This window comes from Loxodonta africana, chromosome 23 (assembly GCF_030014295.1).
Source record: "Loxodonta africana isolate mLoxAfr1 chromosome 23, mLoxAfr1.hap2, whole genome shotgun sequence".
Lineage (NCBI taxonomy): Eukaryota > Metazoa > Chordata > Mammalia > Proboscidea > Elephantidae > Loxodonta > Loxodonta africana.
Genome location: NC_087364.1, coordinates 59908322 through 59931701, shown reverse-complemented (window position 1 = coordinate 59931701; position 23380 = coordinate 59908322). Strand labels below are relative to the sequence as shown.

The following is a 23380-nucleotide window of genomic DNA, read 5'->3' as shown; positions in this document are numbered from 1 at the left end:
TTTAAAAAAGAAGAAGAAAGAGGCAAGGTTTAAATCCTGGCCATGAGAAGAAATGGTTTCTTTTCCTTTCAAAATGAAGAAGCCAGGGCATTTATGATTCCGGAAAACAGAGAGGGGGAGTTAGCTAATTGTTTTAAAAGGTGTCCTCTGAGTAAAAATACTCATCAAAGCCAAGGGAACAGATCTGATCCTCTAGGGAAAAAAATGTATGAAAGCCTGGCATATAAGATTTATTGACTATTTAGGAGTATAACCTTAGGCTGTGGAGCTTCTTGTTAATGATTATTTCAAGGTTCCTTGGTTTGTGGAAGGATTCTGGTTAGGTGGTCCATTTGAGGGAATTCTAGAAGCCCTGTATCTGACAGCTGCAGAAACATCCAGATTTTTGCTTACATGGCTATGATATGTAGAAATATGCATTTTGGATGTTCTGTCCTTATCTGTGTACCCTGGAATGGTTGATTTCCACTTGGGAACCAAATACTGAGAGGGAGGGTCCAGAGGTCACATTTGTCATTAGACCTTGGAGATGCTACGAACTTTTATCTTCTATTTCTCACCCATCCTAACTTACAGTGATGTTGTGGTCATCCAGGTTAAAACGTTTAATAATTGTGACGACCTTTGGGTTTAATCTTAGGAACTTTGGTGAGCACAGTTGACTACAAATGCAACAAAACAGAATGTAATGGTGGAACATACAGATGGGCAACGCACTTCATAACCTGTGAGGTACAGCTCGCTAATAAATAGGATAAAAACTTTTGTTTTTAAGGGGAAGATATCTGAGTATATTTAAACATAAAAATGAAGGCAGTTAGAGTAACTGCGAGGTTTACGTATTTACCTTTTTCCCCAACACCATAGGGGTACATTATACGTGGATATGCCATGTTTTACCGATCTTACAGATTTTGTATTTCCAGCTACATATGCTGTCTTTTTAAATTAATTATGAGTTCTTAATCTAATATGAAGATAGTGCTATTGACTTTCCAGGCCTTAGTTATTTTCAAATAGAGGTCACAGATATTCCCTGAGCCATCAGTAACATTTTTCCCTAGTCCAGTTTGCTTCCAGTGATGTAGATTGCTTTCTAGGTAGTTGGCTGAAATTAGAAATATAGTCTTAGGTTTGTAGAATCTTTTCTCCATGTAAATTTACCCATTTCAGAACTGACCTGTCACTTAACCCCATTAGTACTGTATTTTAAACTAATTGGTAGTCCTTTACAGTAGTTATTAACAAATAGCTAAAAGGATAGTACAGGAAGGAAAGAAATGCCTGACACTTTATGTCTCTGGCTCTGCCTGTTCTCTTATGGGAAAGTTAATAATGAATGAAGGAAAGCTATGTGGTCCTGGCGCGTGAATGGGCAGATCAGTGGAGCGGAATGGAAAGTCAAGAAAGTGACCCAAATACGTAAGTGATAAAGGTAGTATTTCATATCAGCGTGGGGGTAGTCGGTGGATTATTCATTAACGGGAGCCATCTGGAAAAAAATAAACTTGGGTCATTGACTTCTTACACCAAATAAATTCCAGGTGGGTCAAGAATTTAAAATGAAGGCATTAAATGTCACACTTGATCTTCACTAGAAGGCTGAAAAGCAAGGCATTTAGTATGTCTAGATGGCTGGGGGTTTCTAGAAACATGAGGGGAGGTGTGTTTAATACAATCTTCACGTCAAAGAACAGCATATGTAAATTTTTTTAAGTTGGCTTTAAACAAAAGGTGCTCAGCCTTACTCGTGATAAAATCAAAATAAAACCAAAATGAGATACTTTGTTTTAACCTAAAAATTGGCCAAACTAAAGTTGGATAACATATTAGGATAACATGTTAGGATACATGGAGATGGACACTTTCATACATTTATGAAGGGAAGGTTAAATTGGTCAGACCAGTGTACGTAAAGGCATTTTTATAGACATTGCAGTATTATTTGTAATACTAAAAGATTTTTCCATCACTGAGAGACTCAGTAAATAAACTGTTAGAGCTGGAAAAGGAAATACTGTGTAGCTAACAAAATAAAGATTGAAGCAACATTACATATAAAGGTATCTAAGATAGATTTACAGTATTACTAAGTGAAAAAAGCAACATGGAAACTGATACAGTATTCAGCTATATGTGTAAAGAAGACTCGATGGCACTGGGTTTTGTATAAGCCTAGAAATTTCTGGAAGGTATGGAAGAACTGGCATCAGTAGCTATCACTAGGGAAGGGGAATGGTTGAATGGTGCTTGGGAATGGGAGGAGACTTCATTTTTGCTGCACGCTCTTGTCTCGTGAATTTTGTATCATATGCTTACATGCAGACATTCATTTACTCATTAATTCATCCGTCCATCCATCCAACAAATACTTACTGAGTATCACAGTGTGCTGGGCACTATGCTAGGTGTGGGAGACACAGCAGTGAATGAGAGGACAAAGTCCCTCCACTTGTAGAACTTAGCATTCTGAGAACAGGTGGGCTACAGATAATAATCACCTGCTGCTGTTGTTGTTGGAAGCCCTAGTGGCATAGTGGTTAAGTGCTACGGCTGCTAACCAAAGCTTCGGCAGTTTGAATCTGCCAGGCGCTCCTTGGAAACTCTGTGGGGCAGTTCTGCTCTGTCCTATAGGGTCGCTATGAGTCGGAATCGACGGCACTGGGTTTGGTTTTTTTTTTTTTTTTTTGGTTGCTGTTGTTGTTTAGGTGCTGGTGAGTCATTTCCGACTCATGGCAACCCCGTGTGTGCAGAGTAGTGCTGCTCCATAGGGTTTTCGGAAGCAGATCGCCAGGCCTGTCTTCCCAGGCACCTCTGGTGGGTTTCAACTACCAACCTTTCGATTAGTAGTCCAGTACTTAACCATTTGCACTACCCAGGGACTCTAATAATCACATAAAACAAGTAAATATAAATATGCAATATATGGAGATAAGTGCTATGGTGAAAAAGAAAGCGTAGTAAGGTAGGAATGAAGTACTAACATAGGGTGATCAGGCATCTTGGATGCAATGTTGACTGATTAGAGACTTGAAGGAAGTAGGGGAGTAAAGGGTATAGGCATCTGGGAGAAGAGGGTCATAAGACAGAGGAAACTTAAGGACAAAGGGCGTGAGGTAGAAATTTGCTTCTCATGGTTTGAAAAACAGCAGAGACCTGTGTGACTAGCGAAGTGAGGTTGAGGGAGCTTGGTAGGTGACGGGTCAGAAAGGACGGCTGCAGGCAGTACCAGGCTGTGTGGACCACCAGAAGAACTGGTGCTGCCTGAGATGCAGAGGGTTTGGAAGAGGATTGGTAAATCCACACCACAGGGTCGGCTTGGCTGCTGTGGGGAGAGCAGACCAGTGCTGTCCCGCAGTACAGTGTGAGCCGCTTGTTGGTAGGTGCCGTCCCGTCAGCTCCGACTCATGGTGACCCCACGTACAACACAGTGAAACGTCGCCCAGTCCTGCGCCATCCTCCTCACTGTCGTCGTTACGCTTGAGCCCGTTGTCGCAGCCACTTAGCCACTTAGGTCACTTTAAATTTTCTGGAAGCCACCTTAAAAAAAAAAAAGTAAAAAGAAGCAGCTGGAATTTTTACAATTGTTGTTAGTTGCCGTCGAGTCACCTCTGGTGCACGTCAACCTTACGTTCTGTGCCATCTTCAGTTTTTAAAGTTAAATTAACTAAAATAAAATTAATTTAAAATTCAGGTCCTCCCTTGCACTAACGACATTTCAAGTGCTTAGTAGCCACATGTGTCTTGTTGTTGTTGTTAGGTGCCGTCGAGTCAGCTCCAACTCATAGTGACCTCGTGGACAACAGAAGGAAACACTGCCTGGTCCTGCGCCATCCTCACTGTCGTTGTTATGGTTGAGCCCACTGTCGCAGCCACTGTGTCAGTCCATCTCATTGAGGGTCTTCCTCTTTTTCACTGACCCTCTACTCTACCAAGCATGATGTCCTTCTGCAGGGACTGATCCCTACTGATAACACGTCCTGAGTATGTGAGATGCGTTTGCCATCCTCACTCATAAGGAGCATTGTGACTGTCCTTCCAAGGCAAATTTGTTCATTCTTCTGGCAGTCCGTGGTATATTCAGCAGTCTTTGCCAACACCATAACTCAAAGACCTCAATTCTTCTTTGGTCTACATGTGTCTAGAGACTACTGTATTAGACAGTGTGGGGATACACTTGCAGGGCAGTGGGGTGGGGCACAGCACAGAGGCAGGGAAATGAATCAGGAGGTGATTGCAATCATTCGAGCAAGGGCAGCGGGGTGGGTGAGAAGTGGTATTCAAGATATATTTAAAGACAGAACCAAGAGAATTTATTAATGGCTTGCACACGGGATAGTAGAGAAGAGTCAGCAGTGACCCGAGGTTTTTGATCTGAACAGTTGAAAGAATGGAGCTGACATTTATTGGGGTGAAGAGAGAGATGGGAAAAGAAGGTTTCGGGTGGGGGTCAGAAGTTAGATTTTGGACATGTAAGTTTGAAATCCCTATTATACATCAAAATGAGATAGGACAAGGCAGTTTGACACATGAATCTGCAGTTCAGGAGAGGGGTTTTATCTGGAGAAATATACCTGGAGCCATCCATGTATTTAAAGCCATGACATTTAGTTAGATCACCTGGTGAGGAGGGGTAGGCAGAAAAAAGGTGGGGGATCACACTAAGGAAGAGCCAGGAACCAAGACCAGGAGCAGCCAGTGGGATAGGAGGAGAATCTGAAAGAGTGGTGGTTTGGATGCCAAGTGAAGGGTCAGATGTGGCTGGTAGGTTAAGTTGAAGGCTGAGACTTAACCATTGGATTGAGCAACCTAGAGATGATCTTGACAAGAGCTATTTCAGCAGAGTTGTGGGGAAATAAGGGGATGGGTTCAAGAGAAGCAGAGGAGAGGCAGTGGAGATGGTAATGTGGATGGCTGTCATGGAGTTTGCTTAAAGGGCAACAGAAATGAGTTGTTAGCTGGAAGACCGCGCGTGATCAAGAAAGGTTATTTTTGCTTGTTTTTTGTTTTTAAGATAGGATAAATGATGCACGTTTCTGTGCTGACGGGGACGATCCGGCAGAGAGGGGAAGATTGTGATGATGCAGGAGACAAAAGGGACAGTAATTGGAGGGATCATTTAGGCAAGTGCGTGAACTACCTGTTTAAAAAATAAAATTTTAAAAATTTAAGAAGGAACGTAGCACCAGTTGAGGGAACAGAAGAGGGAAAGCAAGGGAATTATATAATCTTAAATTAGCTTCTTAATAATAAATATGAAGTTGTCTAGGTCCACTTTTTACCGTCATTTCTCTCATTAAGGCGTAGTTTACATACAGTAAAATTTACCCTTTTTAGCCTACAGTCCTGTGAGTTTGACAACACATATACCACCACAGCCCAGATTGTTTTTTAACTTTTAGGGCTATAGGTTAGCTTGTCCCGTACAAATGGGATATCCACTGCCTCTGATTTTAGAGGTTTATAATTTCATAGAGTAGGCATATTCTTTTTTTTTTTTTTTTAACTTTTATTGTGCTTTAAGTAAAAGTTTACGAATCAGGTCAGACTCTCGTACAAAAATTTACATACACCTTGCTATACACTCCTAATTGCTCTCCCCCTAATGAGATAACATAGTCCTTCCCTACATTCTCACTCCTCGTGTCCATTTGGGTAGCTTCTGGCCCCATCTGCCCTCTCATCTCCCCTCCACACAGGAGATGCAAACATAGTCACATGTGTCTACTTGATCCGAGAAGCTTGTTCTTCACCAGTATCATTTTCCATCCTATATTCCAGTCCAATCCCTGTCCGAAGAGTTGGCTCTGGGAATGGTTCCTGTCCTGGGCTAACAGAAGATCTGGGGACCATGGCCTCCAGGGTCCTTCTAGTCCCAGTCTGACCATTAAGTCTGGTCTTTTTATGAGAATTTGGAGTCTGCATCCCACTGCTCTCCTGCTCCCTCGGGGGTTCTCTGTTGTGTACCCTGTCAGGGCAGTCATCGGCTGTGGCTGGGCACCATCTAGTTCTTCTGGTCTCAGGCTGGTGTAGTCTCTGGTTTATGTGGTCCTTTCTGTCTCTTAGGCTTATAATTACCTTGTGTCTTTGGTGTTGTTCATTCTTCCTTGCTCCCGGTGGGTTGAGACCAAGTGATACATCTTAGATGGCTGCTTGCTAGTGTTTAAGACCCCAGGCGCCAGTCTCCAAAGTGGGATGCAGAATATTTTCTTAATAGATTTTATTATGCCAGTTGACTTAGATGTCCCCGGAAACCATAGTCCCCAAACCCCCAGCCCTGCTACGCTGGCAGAATAGGCATATTCTTACCTAGAGTAAGTTACTAATTTGGGTCTTCTAGGAAGGATGTGATATAGGCTTGGGTAGAGAAGGTTTTTCTTAAAGCTAATTCAGGCCAAAAAAAATTTCAGAAAGTTCCGTGAGAAAAATAACTTCCACGAGCCTCACATAGACAAACTGCATTATTTGGCTGAATTTTTTCATTTTAATTGTATATACTGAAGGTGATTAACTGAAATTGGAACCTCCTAAAGAATTGTGAGTGAAAGAAATCCTTGGTTTCTGGACAATCCTAATGGAAAACAGAAAGTTCCCAGTTACTCAAGAACTTGAAATAAAATTTTGAGGCAAAATCCTGTGCCCATGCCAAGATTTGGCAGAAGCTTTTAGCTCTCAGTTTCCTAGCCCCTTCCCTAGGTGATTGATCTCATTTAGTTAATTTGGGGAATTTGCTGGAACCAAAATCCAGGCAAGTTTTTTGAATTTTTGTTTTTAATAAATACATCAGAGTGCTAGGATTTGGCTTCTAGACAGTGTCAGGGTCTTATTGGCAATGAGCTAGGAGTTAAAGCCAAGTAATTATAAAAAATTATTTGGTTTGGTTTACTTCCATTAACTGGGCTGAAATTTCGGGAGAGTGGATGTTTTTTGTAACCTATCTAAATGTGTCCTTTTGAAGCCAAAAAAAAAAAACTCTGCTGCTGACCCTAGTTGATTTGATGAAAGTAAATTTTGTCCAAAGGTACCGCTTTTATTTTCTAGATATTACAATTATTGGAATACCAGTGAAGGTCATTTAACTGCTTCTGAAGCAGATTTAATTGTTACAAATTATAAAATAAGAAGCCCTTGCTGGTGCAATAATTAAGTGCTTGGCTGCTAACCGAAAGTCTGGCTATCCAAACCCATCCACTGGCACAACGGGAGAAAGACTTGGAGATCTCCTTCTGTAAAGATTACAGCCTGCGAAACCCTATGGGACAGCTCTACTCTGTCACATGGGCTTGTTAAAAACAAAAACAAAAAACCAAACCCACTGCTGTTGAGTCAATTCTGACTCATAGCGACCCTACAGGACAGATTAGAACTGCCCCACAGGGTTTCCAGGGAGCACCTGGCGGATTCGAATTGCTGACCTTTTTGTTAGCAGCCATAGCACTTAACCACTACGCCACCAGGGTTTCCAGGGGGTTGTTATGAGATGAAAATTAACTCAACGGCACCTAAAAACAACAATTATGAAATACAAATCTTTCATTTATAGAAGATCTTTATTTTGTTTCAACAGCTGTAGCTGAATCCCTCTCCCCCTACTTTTGGCAGAATGGCAATAGCTTTATAAATAAAACAAATGCTTGCATGTCCATAAAAGATTTTTTTTCAAATAATAAAAAGTATAAACAGAAAGTAAAAGCCTCCTGTGAAATGAAATACATGTCTAGTCGCCTCCACGAATAACTGCCTCCTTTGCTGTGAGACCAGAAGAGCTGGATGGTGCCCTGCTACCATTACTGAACATTTAGATCAAGGATTCTATAGAAGAATCCTAATCAAAAGGAGGGAAATGTAAAATAGAATTTTAATTCCCATGGAATCCAGACTTTCTGGAGCCATTGAGGCTGGATGAGCCCCCAAACTATTACCCTGAGGAAATCTTTGACCCTTGAACCAAACTATCATCTGAAGCCATCTCTGAGCCAAATAATAGTTAAGCCTAGTTAGAAAAGAACATCTGCATTAAGCATTATATATTTTTAAAGAATTATCTACATATGATCAAATCGACAGCAGCAACTCAATAGATGAGAAGCTTATGGGGGCCAGTGAGTTTATGTTAATGATGGTGAAACAGTTTGGAAAAGGTTGTCGAGAAAGACATCACAACTTTAAAGAATGTAACCAGTGTCACTGAATTTTACATATAGAAATGGCTGAAGCGATACGTGTTTTGTTGTGTGTATTTTCACCCCCCAAAAAAATAATGAAAAAAAGCCTCCTCTGTATTATTCACTAGAGCTAACCACTGTTAAGGAAACCCTGGTGGTATAGTGGTTAAGAGCTATGGCTGCTAACCAAAAGGTTGGCAGTTCGAATCCCCCAGGCACTCCTAGGAAACCATATGGGGCAGTTCTACTCTGTCCTATAGGGTTGCTATGAGTTGGAATTGACTTGATGGCAACAGGTTTTTGTTTTTTTTTTTTTAACCACTATTGAATTTGTTGTTTATCTTGCCAGACTTTTATGCACATATAAACATATATGTGTGTGTGTATATATATATATATATACACACACATATATACACACGCACATATATATATGAGTGTGTGTGTGTATACACATTGTTGTTAGGTGCCCGTCAAGTCAATTCTGACTCATAGCGACCCCATGTAAATAAAAACACAACGAAACACTGCCCGGTCCTGGGCCATCCTCACAATTGTTATGCTTGAGCTGTTTGTTGCAGCCACTGTGTCAATCCATCTCCTTGAAGGTCTTCCCCTTCTTTGCTGACCCTCTGCTTTACCAACATGATGTCCTTCTCCGGGGACTGATCCTTCCTGATAACGCATCCAAAGTATGTGAGACGTAGTCTCGCCATCCCTGCTTCTGAGGAGCATTCTGGTTGTACTTCTTTCAAGATGGATTTGTTCGTTCTTTTGGCAGCCCTTGGTATATTCAATAGTCTTCTCCAACACCACAATTCAAAGGTGTCCATTCTTCTTCAGTCTCCCTTATTCATTGTACAGCTTTTGCGTGCATATGAGGCGATTGAAAACACCATGGCTAGGATCAGGCAAACCTTAGTCTTTAAGGTGACATCTTTGCACTTTAACAATTTAAAGAGGTCTTTTGCAGTAGATTTGCCCAATACAATACATATTTTGATTTCTCAACTGCTGCTTCCATGAGTGTTGATTGTGGATCCAAATAAAATGAAATCGTTGACAACTTCAATCTTTTCTCCGTTTGTCATGATGTTGCTTATTGGTCCAGTTGTGAGGATTTTTGTTTTCTTTATGTTGAGGTGTAATCCATACTGAAGGCTGTAGTCTTTGATCTTTATCAATAAGTGTTTCAAGTCCTTTTCACTTTCAGCAAGCAAGGTTGTGCCATCTACATAACACAGGTCATTAATGAGTCTTCCTCCAATCCTGATGACGCATTCTTCTTCATATAGTCCAACTTTTCTCAGATTATTGCTCAGCATACAGACTGAATAAGTATGGTGAAAGGATACAACCCTCACACACGGCTTTCCTGACTTCAAACCAGTCAGTATCCCCTTGTTCTGTTTGAACAACTGCCCTTTGATCTGTGCAGGTTCCTCATGAGCACAATTAAGTGTTCTGGAATTCCCATTCTTTGCAATGTTATCCATAATTTATTATGATCCACACAGTTGAATGCCTTTGCATAGTCAATAAAACACAGGTAAACATCCTTCTGGTATTCTCTGCTTTCAGCCAGGATCCATCTGACATCAGGAGTGATATCCCTTGTTCCATATCCTCTTCTGAATCTGGCTTGAGCTTCTGGCAGTTCCCTGTTGACATACTGCTGCAGCCACTTTTGAATGATCTTTAGTAAAATTTTACTTATGTGTCATATTAATGATACGGTTTGATAATTTCCACATTTGACTGTATCACCTTTCTTGAGACTAGGCATAAATACGGATCTCTTCCAGTTGGTTGGCCAGGTAGCTGTCTTCCAAATTTTTTGGCAGAGATGAGTGAGCACTTCCAACTCTGCATCTGTTTCTTGAAACATCTCAATTGGTATTCTGTCAGTTCTTGGAGCCTTGTTTTTTGCCAATGCCTTCAGTCCAACTTGGACTTCTTCCTTCGGTACTGTCAGTTCCTGATCATATGCTATCTCCTGAAATGGTTGAATGTCCACCAATTCTTTTTGGTATAGTGACTCTGTGTATTCCTTCCATCTGCTTTTGATGCTTCCTTTGTCATTTAATATTTTCCCCATAGAATCCTTCAGTATTGCAACTCGAGGCTTGAATTTTTTTTCTTCAGTTCTTTCAGCTTGAGAAATGCTGAGCGTGTTCTTCCCTTTTGGTTTTCTATTTCCAGGTCTTTGCTCATGTCATTAAAATAGTTTGTCTTCTCAAGCTACTCTTTGAAATCTTCTGTTCAGCTCTTTTACTCCATCTCTTCTTCCTTTTGCTTTAGCTACTTGACATTCAAGAGCAAGTTTCATAGTCTTTTCTGATATCCATTTTGGCCTTTTCTTTCTTTTCTGTCTTTTCAATGACCTCTTACTTTCTTCATGTATGATGTCCTCAATGTCATTCCACAGCTCGTCTGGTCTTTGTGTTCCACAGCCAGCCCTGGCCTTGTTCTGACTGATGATACTGAGCTTTTCTATCGTCTCTTTCCACAAATGTTGTCGGTTCGATTCCCATTTATTCTGTCCAGCGAGGTCCACTTTTATAGTTGCCGTTTATGTTGGTGAAAAAGGTATTTGCAATGAAGAAGTTGTTGGTCTTGCAAAATTCTGTCATGCAATCTCCGGCATCATTTCTGTCACCAAGGCCATATTTTCCAACTGCTCATCCTTCTTTGGAAACCCTGGTGGCGTAGTGGCTAAGTGCTACGGCTGCTAACCAAGAGGTCAGCAGTTCGAAACTGCCTGGTACTCCTTGGAAACTCTATGAGGTAGTTGTACCCTGTCCTGTAGGGTCGCTATGAGTCCAAATTGACTCGACAGCAGTGGGTGGTCATCCTTTGTTTCCAACTTTCACATTCCAGTCACCAGTAATTATCAGCTCATCCTGACTACATGCTCAGTCCATTTCAAACTGCAGAAGTTGGTAAAAATCTTCAATTTCTTCATCTTTGGCGTTAGTGGTTGGTGTGTAAATTTGAATAATAGTCATATTAACTGTTCTTCCTTGGAAGTGTTTGGATATTATCCTATCACTGACAGCATTGTACCTCAGGATAGATCTTGAGATATTCTTTTTGATGATGAATGCAATGCCATCCCTCTTCGAGCTGTCATTCCCAGCATTGTAGGGCGTGTGATTGTCTGATTCAAAATGGCCCATACCAGTCCATTTCAGCTCACTAATGCCTGGGATATCGAAGTTTTTTTGTTAAATGAAATCATACTAATCAAATTTTTTTGTAATTCAACAAGGGTATTTTTCTAGGGCAATACATGCAGCTCTGAGTGCTTGTATTTTTAGGAACATCATATACTTGTACCGAAAAGTGTTTATAGATTTAAATTGTTTCCAGGTTTTTGTTTTTATCCCCAGTGCTACAATCCTAGGACATATACCATTGTTCTTATCTGCTTAGTTTCTTAGGGTGTATTTCCACTAGAGGAATTGTTAGTCAGAGAATGTGCCCGTTAGTTTCTTAGGGTGTATTTCCACTAGAGGAATTGTTAGCCAGAGAATGTGCCCGTTATTAATTGTGATGTTGTTGTGGAGGCCAGGGATAAGCTTGCCACTTAGGCAGCAGAGAGCAGTTGAAAGGACATTTGTTGAGGTGGAAAGAGTCTTTAAAATGCATATAATTGCTTTTAAAGCACTTATTTACATTTTCTACTCTCTTTTTGTACCTTGACACACCGTTCCATAGTCAGACTGCCCTCCAGAAAGGTTCTACAGTAACCTCCTCCACCAACAGATTATGTTAGTCTCTTGAGTGTGGAGGACAGTGTCACTTGTTCACTGAATACCTCTAGTGTTTAGCATTGTTGTTGGGTGCCATCTAGTCAGTTTCAACTTCCGTAATCTTTACAGAAGCAGATTGCCAGGACTTTTTCCCGCAGAGTCACTGGCTAGGTTTGAGCTGCCAACATTTTGGATAGCAGCCGAGTGCTTAACCGTTGTCACTACCAGGGCTCCATTAATACTTCACATATAAAATTTAGAGCATTATTTAACTTCTTAATCTTTATCAGTCTGGTAGATAATAAGGTTTCTTTTTTATTAAAAAAAAAAAGCTAATTCTTTGAATATTAAAATCAAACATCTTTACATATGATTACGGCCATTTATATTCATGTACTCAGCTTATTTTTGTATTGGAATATTGTCTTTTGCATATTGATTTATAAGGGGATGTTAAATAAATAAAAAAAAATTAAGGACAGTAATCTAATGACTTGTGTGTTGTAAATTTGTTTGCCTGGTGTAAAATTTGTCTTTTAAATATATTGGGTCTTTTGCTGTGTAGAAAATGTTGATTTTTAGGCAGTCAATTTTGCCATTCTTTTCTTTCTCTTAGGATTTCTAAATTCTATAAATGCTTAGAAAGGCTTTATAATTCCCAAAATGATAAAAATACTGTTCTATTATTTTCTTTTTTTTTAATTTATTTTGTTGTTGTTGAGATTATACACAGCAAAATGTACACCAGTTCAACCATTTCTACATGTACAGTGACATCGATTACGTTCTTTGAGTTGTACAGCCATTGTCACAGTCACACTCACTGCCCCTTAAGGTTCCTATCTCATCTTTTGATTTGTTGTTGTCAGTTTGATCCCACATACCAAACCAAATCTGTTGCCGTCAAGTCGATTCCAACTCATAGTGACCCTTTAGGGCAGAGTAGAACAGCCCCAGAGTTTCCAAGGAGCAGCTGTTGGATTTGAACTGCCAACCTTTTGGTTAGCAGCAGTGCTCTTAACCACAGCACCACCAGGGCTCCTTGATCCCATGTACACAGATCTTAAAAGAGCATACTGCTCAAGGCAGACATTTTTTACTAGTGAATTAAACTATTGTTTGGTTTTAAGAAGACTTCAGGAAATATTTACTGTTTTTTTTTTTTAAAGCAACTTTATTGAGATATAATTCACATGCCATACAATTCATCCTTTAAGTGTACAATTCTAAGGATTTTTGTATGTTCAGAGATATGTGCAGCCATCACCACAGTCAATTTTAGGACATTTTCGTCACCTCAGAAAGAAACCCTGTACACTTCCGTTGTCACCCATGTGAAATGGTAGGAATAGTAGTAGTATCATCATTAGAACCTGTCTAACTTGGGGGGGTGATGACCAGGATCAGCCCAAAACTGATTCCCACGAAGTGGAGGTCAGACATACCTCCACTCTCCAACGTTTTTACCAATTCTGACACCAGCCATCCCTCCCACAGCACTGTCTACTCTTCTGGGTTCAATAATTCTTTGCAGTGGCCACAGAGACCTCACAGACCATACTTATAGTTAAGTGGTTTATTAAGGAAGTAACAGGGTCCAACTTGGGATCAGGATCAATGGGCTATACAACTTAGGATCAGGAAGCATGTGCAGGACAACTCTCTTAGCTCCTCTCAGTTGTGCAGGCCTCCTCTCAGCCCCGAGGTCAGCTCCTCTCTGCCCTCTCAGGACAGGCTCCTCTCGGCCCCCTCAGGGTAGGCTCCTCTCAGCCCCCTCAGGACAGGCTTCTCTCAACCCCCTGAGAATAGGCTCCCTTTGGCCCTGCCGCCTGTCACCACTGACTCTGCCACATGGCCCCTTCCAGGCCTGTCACTGCTGCCTCTGCTGCTGGGCCATTTCTGAGCCTCTCACTGTTTTTAGTGTTACAGCCCTTGACCTGTGTTACAGCTCTTAAAGAGTTTCCTTGCCCCCTCTCTCTCTGCTTCTTCTCTTTTCTCTCTTCTTTCTACTTCTTCCTGTTGCTTCTCTTCCTGCGTCTTTCTGTCTGAAAAGCTTCTGTGGGGTTGGCTGCACATAGGAACAATTCTTTGTCCATTTCAAGGCACGGCCCCTCCCAGCAAGGCCACAAACTGACCAGTCTCCTCTCGATAGGCTACAAACACTTCATTTGCATACTAGGCTATAGACACTTCATTTGCATAGTCTATGGACCAATCTCTGCAAGGCACATACCAGTTATGGGGCAGGCTTCAGCCCAGGGCCAGACAAAAGTTCGTTATAGCTTACCCAGGAAATGTCTATCAGCCTGGACAAGACTAACAAACCCTCCGGAATAGAAAACTAGGGCAAAGGCAACTCCTCAGGGCTAAGGGGAGAAATCTCTCAAGCTGTTTTTCCAGAGAGTGGAGCAAAAGGTCACACAAAGGAATTCATTTAATCACACTCCCAAACGCCCTCACCCTTCTCCGAGCCCTAAGCAACCATTAATTTACTTTCTGTCTCTCTAAATTTGCCCATTCTGGACATTTCATGTAAATGGTATCATATCATATGTGATCTTTTGTGGCTGGCTTCTTTCACTTAGTATAATGTTTTCAAGGTTCACCCATGTTGTGGCATGTATCAGCACTTCTTTTTATGACTGAATAACATTCTTTTATATGGATAGATCACATTTTTTTTTTATCTGTTCATAAGCTGATGTACATTTGGGTTGTTTTTATCTTTTGGCTGTTATGAATAGTGGTCCTGTAAACATTCCTATACAAGCTTTGGCATGAACACACATTTTTATTTCTCTTGAGTGTATACCTAGGAGTGGGATTGCTGAGTCATATGGTGATTCTATGTTAAACCTTTCGAGGAACTGCCACACTGTTTTCCAAAGCAACTGCACTATTTTACATTCTCGCTAGCTGTGTATGAGTGTTCTGATTTTCTCAAATCTTTGCCAGTGCTTGTTATTGTTTGACTTTTTGTTTCTAGCCATCCTAGTGGGTGTGAAGTGGCATCTCATTGTGATTTGGGTTTGGATTTAATGAGGAAACCCTGGTGGCTTAGTGGTTAAGTGCTACGGCTGCTAGCCAAAGGATCGGCAGTTTGAATCCGCCAGGCGCTCCTTGGAAACTCTATGGGGCAGTTCTACTCTGTCCTGTAGGGTCGCTATGAGTTGGAATCGACTCGACAACACTGGGTAACTGGGGTAATGGCTAATGATGTTGAGTAGCTTTTCATGTGCTTATTGGGCATTTGTATAATCTTCCTTGGAGAAATATCTATTCAGATCCTTTGCCAATTTTTAAATTGGGCTATTTGTCTTTTTATTATTGAATTGTAAGAGTTCTTTATATATTCTAGATAAAAGTTCCTTATTAGATACATGATTTACAAATATTTTCCCCATTCTCTGGGTTGTCTTCTTACCTTCTTGATAATGTACTTTGAAGCACAAAAGTTTTTTATTTTGATGAAGTCCAGTTTATCTATTCTTTTCTTTTGTTGCTCACATTTTAGATGTCATATCTAAGAATCCATTGCAAAATCTGAGGTTATGAAGGTGTACCCCTGTGTTTTCTTCTAAGAGTCTCATAGTTTTAACTCTTACATTTAAGTGTTTGATCCAGTTTGAGTTAAATTTATATATGGTGTGAGGTAGGATTCCAACTTTATTCTTTTGTATGTGGCTATACAGCTGCCCCAACACCATTTGATAAAAACAGTTTTCTTTCCCTATTAAATAGTCTTGACACCCTTGTTGAAAATCGGTTGACCATAGACTCATGGTTTGTATTTCTGGACTCTCCAGTTCCATTCCATTGATCTGTCCTTACGCCAGCACCACACTGCCTTGATTACCCTTGCTATGTAGTAACTTTTGAAATGGGGAAGTGTGAGTCTACCCATTTCGTTCTTCTTTTCCAAAATTGTCTTGTTTATGTCCTTTCTTAGTTATCTAGTGCCGCTGTAACAGAAATACCACAAGTGGAGGATAGCTTTAAAAAACAGAAGTTTATTTTCTCACAGTTTGGGAGGTTAGAAGTCCAAATTCAGGGTGCCATTTCTAGGGGAAGGCTTTCTCTCTCTGTTGGCTCTGGAGGAAGGACCCTGTCTTTTTTGAGCTTCTGCTCATGGGTGATCTTCATGTGGCTTCACATCTCCCTTTCCCCACCTCAGCTTGCCTGATCTGCTCTTTTTATCTCTTGTAAGAGATTAACTCAAAACACTGTCCTGGATTGAATTGTGTCCCCCCAAAATATATGTCAGCGTGGCTAGGCCATGATTCCCAGTATTGTGTGGTTGCCTTCCATTTTGTGATTTAATGCAATCTTCCTGTGTTGTAAACTCTAACCTCTGTGGTTAATGAGGCAACATTAGGTTATGTTAAAGAAGACTAAGGTGGGATGCAACACCCTTACTCAGGTCACATCCTTGATCAGATGTAAGGTGAGTTTCCCTGGGGTATGGCTTACATCATCTTTTATAAGAAATAAAAGGAGAGAGAAGTAAGCAGAAAGATAGAGACCTCATGCCACCAAGAAAGAAGCGCTGGAAGCAGACTGTGTCCTTTAGACCCGGGGTCCATGCACTGAGGAGCTCCTAGACCAGGGGAAGATTGATGACAAGGACCTTTCCCTGGAGCCCACAGAGAGAGAAGGCCTTCCCCTGGAGCTGGTGCCCTGAGTTCAATCTTCTAGCCTCCTAGACTGTGAGAAAATAAGTTTCTGTTTGTTAAACCCATCCACTTGCAGTGTTTCTGTTATAGCAGCACTAGACAACTAAGACACACACTCCACACTAACACTACCTCATTAACATGGCAGAAAACTCATTCCCCAGTGGGACTGTAACTGCAGGCATAGAGGTTAGGATTTACAGCATATATGGGGCGGCGGGGGGACACAGTTCAGTCCGTAGCAGGACCCTTGCAATTCTATATGAATTTTATAAAATCAATTTGTCATTTTCTATGAAGAAGTCAGCTGGGAATCTGATAGGGATTACTTTGCATCTGTATCTTAATTGGGAGAGTATTGCCAAGTTAACAATGCTAAATCTTCTGATCCATGAATATGGGTTGTCTTCTATTACTTTCTCCTAATACTTTGATGGTTTGAATCTTTATGTTTAAATATTTTATCTTTCTGGAATTAATTTTTGTGCAGGGTGAGGAATTGAAATCTAAGGTTTCTTTTATACAAATGGACAATCTCATCATTTCTTAAACAATCTACCCTTTTGCTATTGATTTTCAGACATAAATTAACTCATTTCTGAGTTCACTGTCCTTTTCTCTGTGTGCTCCTTTGCTGTTGTTGTTGTTAGGTGCCGTGAAGTCAGTTCCGACTCACAGCGACCCTGTGTACTACAGAACGAAACACTGCCCAGTCCTGCACCATGTTCACAATCGTTGTTATGCTTGAGCCCATTGTTGCAGCCACTGTGTCAATCCATCTCACTGAGGGTCTTCCTCTTTTTTAATGACCCTGTACTTTACCAAGCATGATGCCTTCCAGGGACTAATCCCTCTTGATAATATGTCCAGAGTATGTAAGACATAGTCTTGCCACCCTTGCTTTTAAGGAGCATTCTGGTTGTACTTCCTCCAAGACACATTTGTTCATTCTTTTGGCAATCCATGGAATATTCAATATTCTTCGCCAACACCACAATTCAAAGGTGTCAATTCTTCTTCGGTCTTACTTACTCATTGTCTAGCTTTCATATGCATATAATGCAATTGAAAATACCATGGCTTGGGTCAGATGCACCTTAGTGTTCAAGGTGACGTCTTTGCTTTTGAACACTTTAAAGAGGTCTTTCGCAGCAGATTTGCCCAATGCGATGTGTCTTTTGATTTCTTGACTGCTGCTTCCGTGGGTGATTGTGGATCCAAGCTCCTTTGCTAGTACCACATTATTTCAATTACTGTAACTTTGTAATAATTTTGAAACTGGAAATTTGAAATTTCTTCCCCATTATTCTCTTTTTTCAAAATTATCTTGGCTGTCTTCTACTTTTACTCTTCCAGATCCTGTTATAGTATCTATTTGTCAAATTTACTATGTTCCTTCTAAATTCTCTTGGTATTTTAATTGGCATGGTAGATCTGGTTTTAATTCTTTCTTTCTTCTTTTGACCAAAATTTTATGTTTCTAGTTTCCTTTATTACTGAAAGTTTAAAATTAGGACCTATGCATCCTAACTTTAATTATCTTTTTTGAGTTTCTTGCTTCAGTTGTTTTTTTGCAATTTTTTTTACTTTTGCTTCTAGTATGGTGTAGCAGAGATGATCTCATCTAAAACTGTCAGCGGCATTAAGAGCATTTTTAAAACCAACTTTGGAGAGCCAGACTCTTTCAGGGCTGTGTTCTTTCTTGCACAGCTCTGTGGCGTGTTCCTCTCCTGCCTGGGATTGAGTTTAAGCCACATGTCTACCAATTACATAGATGCCGTTACTCCCGGAATCACTGGTCGTTATTCCCCACCTGACTGAATTCTCCCACAGGTGAATAACCATATTTGGGGAGTTGTGATATTAGCCTCAATTGATAAGGCGTGGAATTTATGTTAAGAAGAAAAGTCAGTTGCATAGTTAGAAGGTGGGGAAATTTTACTTGATAATACTGATGAGTCTGTCATGCTTTAAAAACAGAAACAATAGACAAATGACTTGGTATTTAAGTTGATTGCAAACTCAGTTCGAGTTATGATCCCTGTTGAAAATAACAGAGGATGCACTTCAGGCTGCATTGCAGGAAGTACGACACCTGGATTAAGAAGATAATAGCTTCAGCTGTGCTGATCCAACCGTATTTATGGTTTTGTGCACATACTTTGTACCAGGGACTAAGTTAGGTTCTAGGATACAAAACTGAGAGACATAGCCCACTTACAGTAGAGAACTACAAATAAACAATAAAAGGTTTTATGAAAATCCAGAAGAGGGGCATCTAATACCTAGACTGCAGAGTCTGGGGACAGCTTTTAAGGTGGAGATGACACACAAAGCATACGTGGGCTTCGAGGTAGAGCTATGGTGCTCTCTACCTACAGAACTTTGTACAGAGTCATTCTCCTCACTCATCTCAGTGTCTTCATATGTAAAATGGATTTAGTAATAACCTATTTCACATTTTTGTTTTAAGCATTAACGCAATGGTGTATATATGGGAAGGAAGCCCCTGGAGTAGCGCATGGCAACTGGCAATCAGTCAGCAAAGGGTACGGAATGTGTCCATTTTGAAGTGCTGGTAGGAGTTGGCCCAGTAGAGAAGGGCATCACCAGCAGAAGGAAAGGCGTGCACCAAAGCTGGGGTGGTTGAACTGGAGCCTTTCTGGAACTGCAGATATTTCGTCTAGTTGGAGAGTAGGGTGCATGTGGGGGCGTAGCTGAAGATGAAGCTGAGAAGGGAAGCTGGGGTAAGATCTTCAAATGCCCCACTGAGTTTGAGAGGCATTCAGAAAGTTGTTGACTCTTCGAAGGCCTTAAGTAGGTGAATGTCCAAAATAGTTCTACCAATTGAAAGACTGGTTTGTTACAGATATGGGGAGGGGCAAGAAAAGCTATTTGAGGCAGGATATCCAGTTAGAGCAGTGATGATCGGCCCAGCTGCTGAGTGGAACCATCTGGAGAACTTTTAACAATCTGATGCCCAGGTTCACCACGAGCAGCTCAGGGGTCAGACATAGACATCAGTGTTTTTTTGTTGTTCCCCAAGTGATTCCAGTGCTCAGCCACAGAGGTACACTGCTGACTTAGGGGTAACTTTATTCATGCCAGAATTGATGAAGTTCCCAATTAAACAAATACAGGGTCATAAAGGGAGCAAATTAAGGAGAAATCAAGGACGATATTGTGATCAGTGGATGAGGGAGGGGGCTGAGAGGCAAAGTTGAGGGAAGATTATTTCTGAGTTGGGTCACTGGGTGGGTGATGGTGATGATCATAGGCCAATGCTTTGTCAAGACTCAGTCACATAACAAGATTGAGAACATGAAGGAGAAGCAGATTTGGGTACTAAGCCTTGCTGAGTGGGTGTGAGAAGGATCAAGAATTTGACCTGACGCTGGGAATTTTAGGGAGAATGGTCCCCGGTGGCAGATGGGCAGAAAGAGAGAAAAAGCTAATGGCATAGTTGAAACTCGGGAAGCAAAGTAGATAATGAATGGGTGAGATTGCTAAGGAGTCAGAAAGAGCTGAGCAGAGGTGAATGAGTTAATTTGTATGAGAATAAGGGACATTTTCACTCAAAGGGAAAAAAGTAAAAATTAAGCCAGTGCAGTTAAGTTCACAGGTTCAGGAGAAAGAGCTGTAATTTTGCCCTTACAGCCTAATTTCCTTACTGCAGGAAACATAGGTATCTGCTGAGGATTAGGAAGTAAGAGAAGGGGATTAAGAAGTGTGGTCAGGATTTGAAATAGCTGAAGAAGGGGGCCACTTGAGAAGGAGACTGAGAAGGAGGTGTTTTTTAGTCCTGCTCCTAACTCTTCTCCCCTGCCCCCTCAGGTTTCAATATGGGCCCTCTTCTCTTTCACATACATCCTGGGCTAACTGATTTGTTGTATTCAGTTCCACTTGTCATACTCTATGAGAACCACTGATGAACTGATATTTGCCCAGAGGAGTAAGTAGATGATATGGTAGTTTAGAAAATTATTGGTTGTTTTTTTGTTGGTAGCACTATGCTACCTTAATTAGAAATTTATTGTTGAAATTCCCTGGGAAATACCGTGTAGATCCCACAAACCCCAACATAAATAGCTAGATAACATGTATTTTTCCTCCACTATTATAAAACCTCTAAAAACTACAAACTCAACATTTTGATAAACATATTAAATTTTATATAAAAATCCATATACTGTTTGAGATTCTGTACTATAAATATACTGTAAAGAAATTCAGATAGAATTTTACTTTTCATCATGTTAAATTCCATACATTTTTTTGTTCTGTGATGTCTAATAAAGACCTAACTTGGTTTCTCGGTTGATATAAGCTATGATTTGTATTATGTATTCCCTAGATACTTTCTTCCTCTAAAATCAGACACTAACGAAAAGTCCAATAGTTAATTGTCAGATAGATTGGAACTGTGTTTTATAGATTTCTTATTCAATAGAATTAATTGTATTTACTAGAACAAACCCGTCATTAATATGGCTTTTCCGTAAGCTTTCATGTGTAGAATTTGCTTCTCGAGATAATTGTAAATTATTTTGGCAAAACCAGGGTTGTGACTCTGGACGTGTAGATAGGCTATGATATGGCAGAACACTAATCTAATGTTTCGATATCATTTCAGGTAACCTTTCATTTGTTGCATTTCCAGTTTCCAACACCATCTCACCAACAAAGATTTTACCAAAAACCTTAGGACCAATAAATGTGAATGTTGGACCCCAAATGGTAAGAAAATCATCAAATATTAAGAGTTCGAAACTGTGCTTAGGCAAGACTCATTTAAAGGCTAATTGTAGTAAAGATGTTACATCAGATTTTCCAGTTAATTTCAGTTATCTCTATCACTTCTTTAAAAAGTTTTGTTTTTATCTGAATATAGCTGGCTGGTTAAGTCTTGAAGGGGAAAAAAGGCATTGCGCTCTTCATGTTTAGCCTTCATGTACTTGAATCTACGAACTCTGGAAAATTCATAAAAATTAAGGTTTTACTCACTATGTGGGGCTTTTCATGTTTTTAGTTGCTTAATAATTGATTTGACATGTGTTATATTTTATACTCTTCTCCTTTTTTCTTTTTCTTATAAAGAAACCTTAACCATCATAAACTATATATTCAAGAGTTAATCTATATGTGGTGCTCTTAATTTGAAATTTTTTCCGTTAAAGAACATTTGAGGGAAAAGCAGCATGGCAATTCATCATTATTGGTAGCAGTCGACACAATGAATGAAAAATGGAAAATATTTAACTGTTTCTTCTAAAATTGTTGGTTAGTTATGCCAGAGCTTGATGTGTAGAGCACTTTCAGAAAACCTTATTTAATAGGGAAATACCTTTTACTGATAGTTGTCCACTTTAAAAAAAAAAATCTGTTTGGTAGGGCCATAGCTATGAACCTGAATTAAAGATTTTATCCAAAGACTTCAAGACAAGTGCTCAATATATTCTAAAATTCTACCAGAAAACAAAAAGAATTATATGTATAACTTCCTAGGGAGACAATCCAAACAGCACACTGGGATTGTGTACAAAGTCAAGTGCCTTCATGAAGATTATCTGAAATACATAAAATGTAAAGCATGTGGTAATCATGACTTCACTGAGAGCAGCAAAAAAACAGAAATCAGGCTGTGAAGATTTAATTAAGGGCAGGACAATGGAGAGTAGGAGAAAATGGAAATTTGATGAGGTCAAAGAGCAGGGTCATTGTGAGGACGTGAGAGAGTTGGGAAGACAGGAATTAGAGTGAGATAATGGGATTTTAGGCCAGATGTGTTTACAAGAAAAACAGTCCTGGAAAATATTTGGGGTCAAGTCAGATAATGGATTGCTGCAGTAGAGATAGAAGGTCCCCAGAGTTGAGGAAATCAAGATATTCTAAGAGACTGGTGGTGGATGGATTATCGCATAGAAATGAGCCAGGGTCATGGCAAAAGTTGAGGTGAGAAGAGAATTTTGAATGTATCAGAAGTTTTGATGAATGTGTTCCTTTGGCTTTCTATGAAATGTAGACATCCACCCACCTCTCTTAACATACGTATTTACACAAACACTAATTTAAAGCTGGGCACAGTGGCCTGTAGTCCCAGCTACTTGGGAGGCTGGGGCTAGGGGATCGCTTGAGCCCAGGAGCTCTGGGCTGTAGTGCGCTGTGCCAGATTTAAACATCTTACCTTCTTAAATAAGATTGCATAGAACTATTCTAAAACTATACCAAATTTAAATAGCCTCAAGTACCATTAGCATGGAAACCCTTGTGGCATAGTGGTTAAGTGCTACGGCTGCTAACCAAAAGGTCGGCAGTTCAAATCCACCAGGCACTCCTTAGAAACCCTATGAGGCAGTTCTCCCCTATCCTATAGGGTCACTAGGAGTCGGAATTGATTGGACGGCAATGGGTTTTGGAATCATTAGCAAAAGTACTTAAACATTTAAACAATACCTTTTTGTTTTCCGTACATTCTTCTCATTAATGGAGCAGTAAGGATTTTTTTTTTTTTTTGAGCAGGGAGAGGTCCCCTAATATCAGCACCGTGGAGTATGTTAAATGTAACGTCACTTAGAGAAACATATCTCCTAACATACGTAATGGTTTCAGAAAGTCTTAAAGTATGTACACATACTTCAGACATAGAAAGCCATTTTGCTTAGTCAGTCAAGAACCGTTAACCATCTGCAGAATCCAAACTAAAGATCCCCTACAATTTACTGTCAGTATGTCAAGAATGTAATCTAGCTCCAAACCTTATAGAGCCTTAAACTCAGGTAAATGTTCC

General features: G+C 40.2%; 1 protein-coding gene across 5 annotated transcripts in view; it reads left to right on the top strand.

The window, feature by feature from the left end:
• The window catches only part of TFDP2 (transcription factor Dp-2), an 83406-nt gene that overhangs the window by 5800 nt on the left and 54226 nt on the right, over nt 1-23380 (top strand). For 4 of the 5 annotated variants that reach the window (XM_023555470.2, XM_023555469.2, XM_023555472.2 and 1 more), the window contains exon 2: nt 21227-21330. In XM_023555470.2, coding sequence (XP_023411238.1) covers nt 21227-21330 — 104 coding nt within the window. Of the gene's footprint in view, nt 1-647; nt 733-21226; nt 21331-23380 lie in introns of those variants that run through there. The other variant, XM_023555474.2, reaches the window with a different exon arrangement.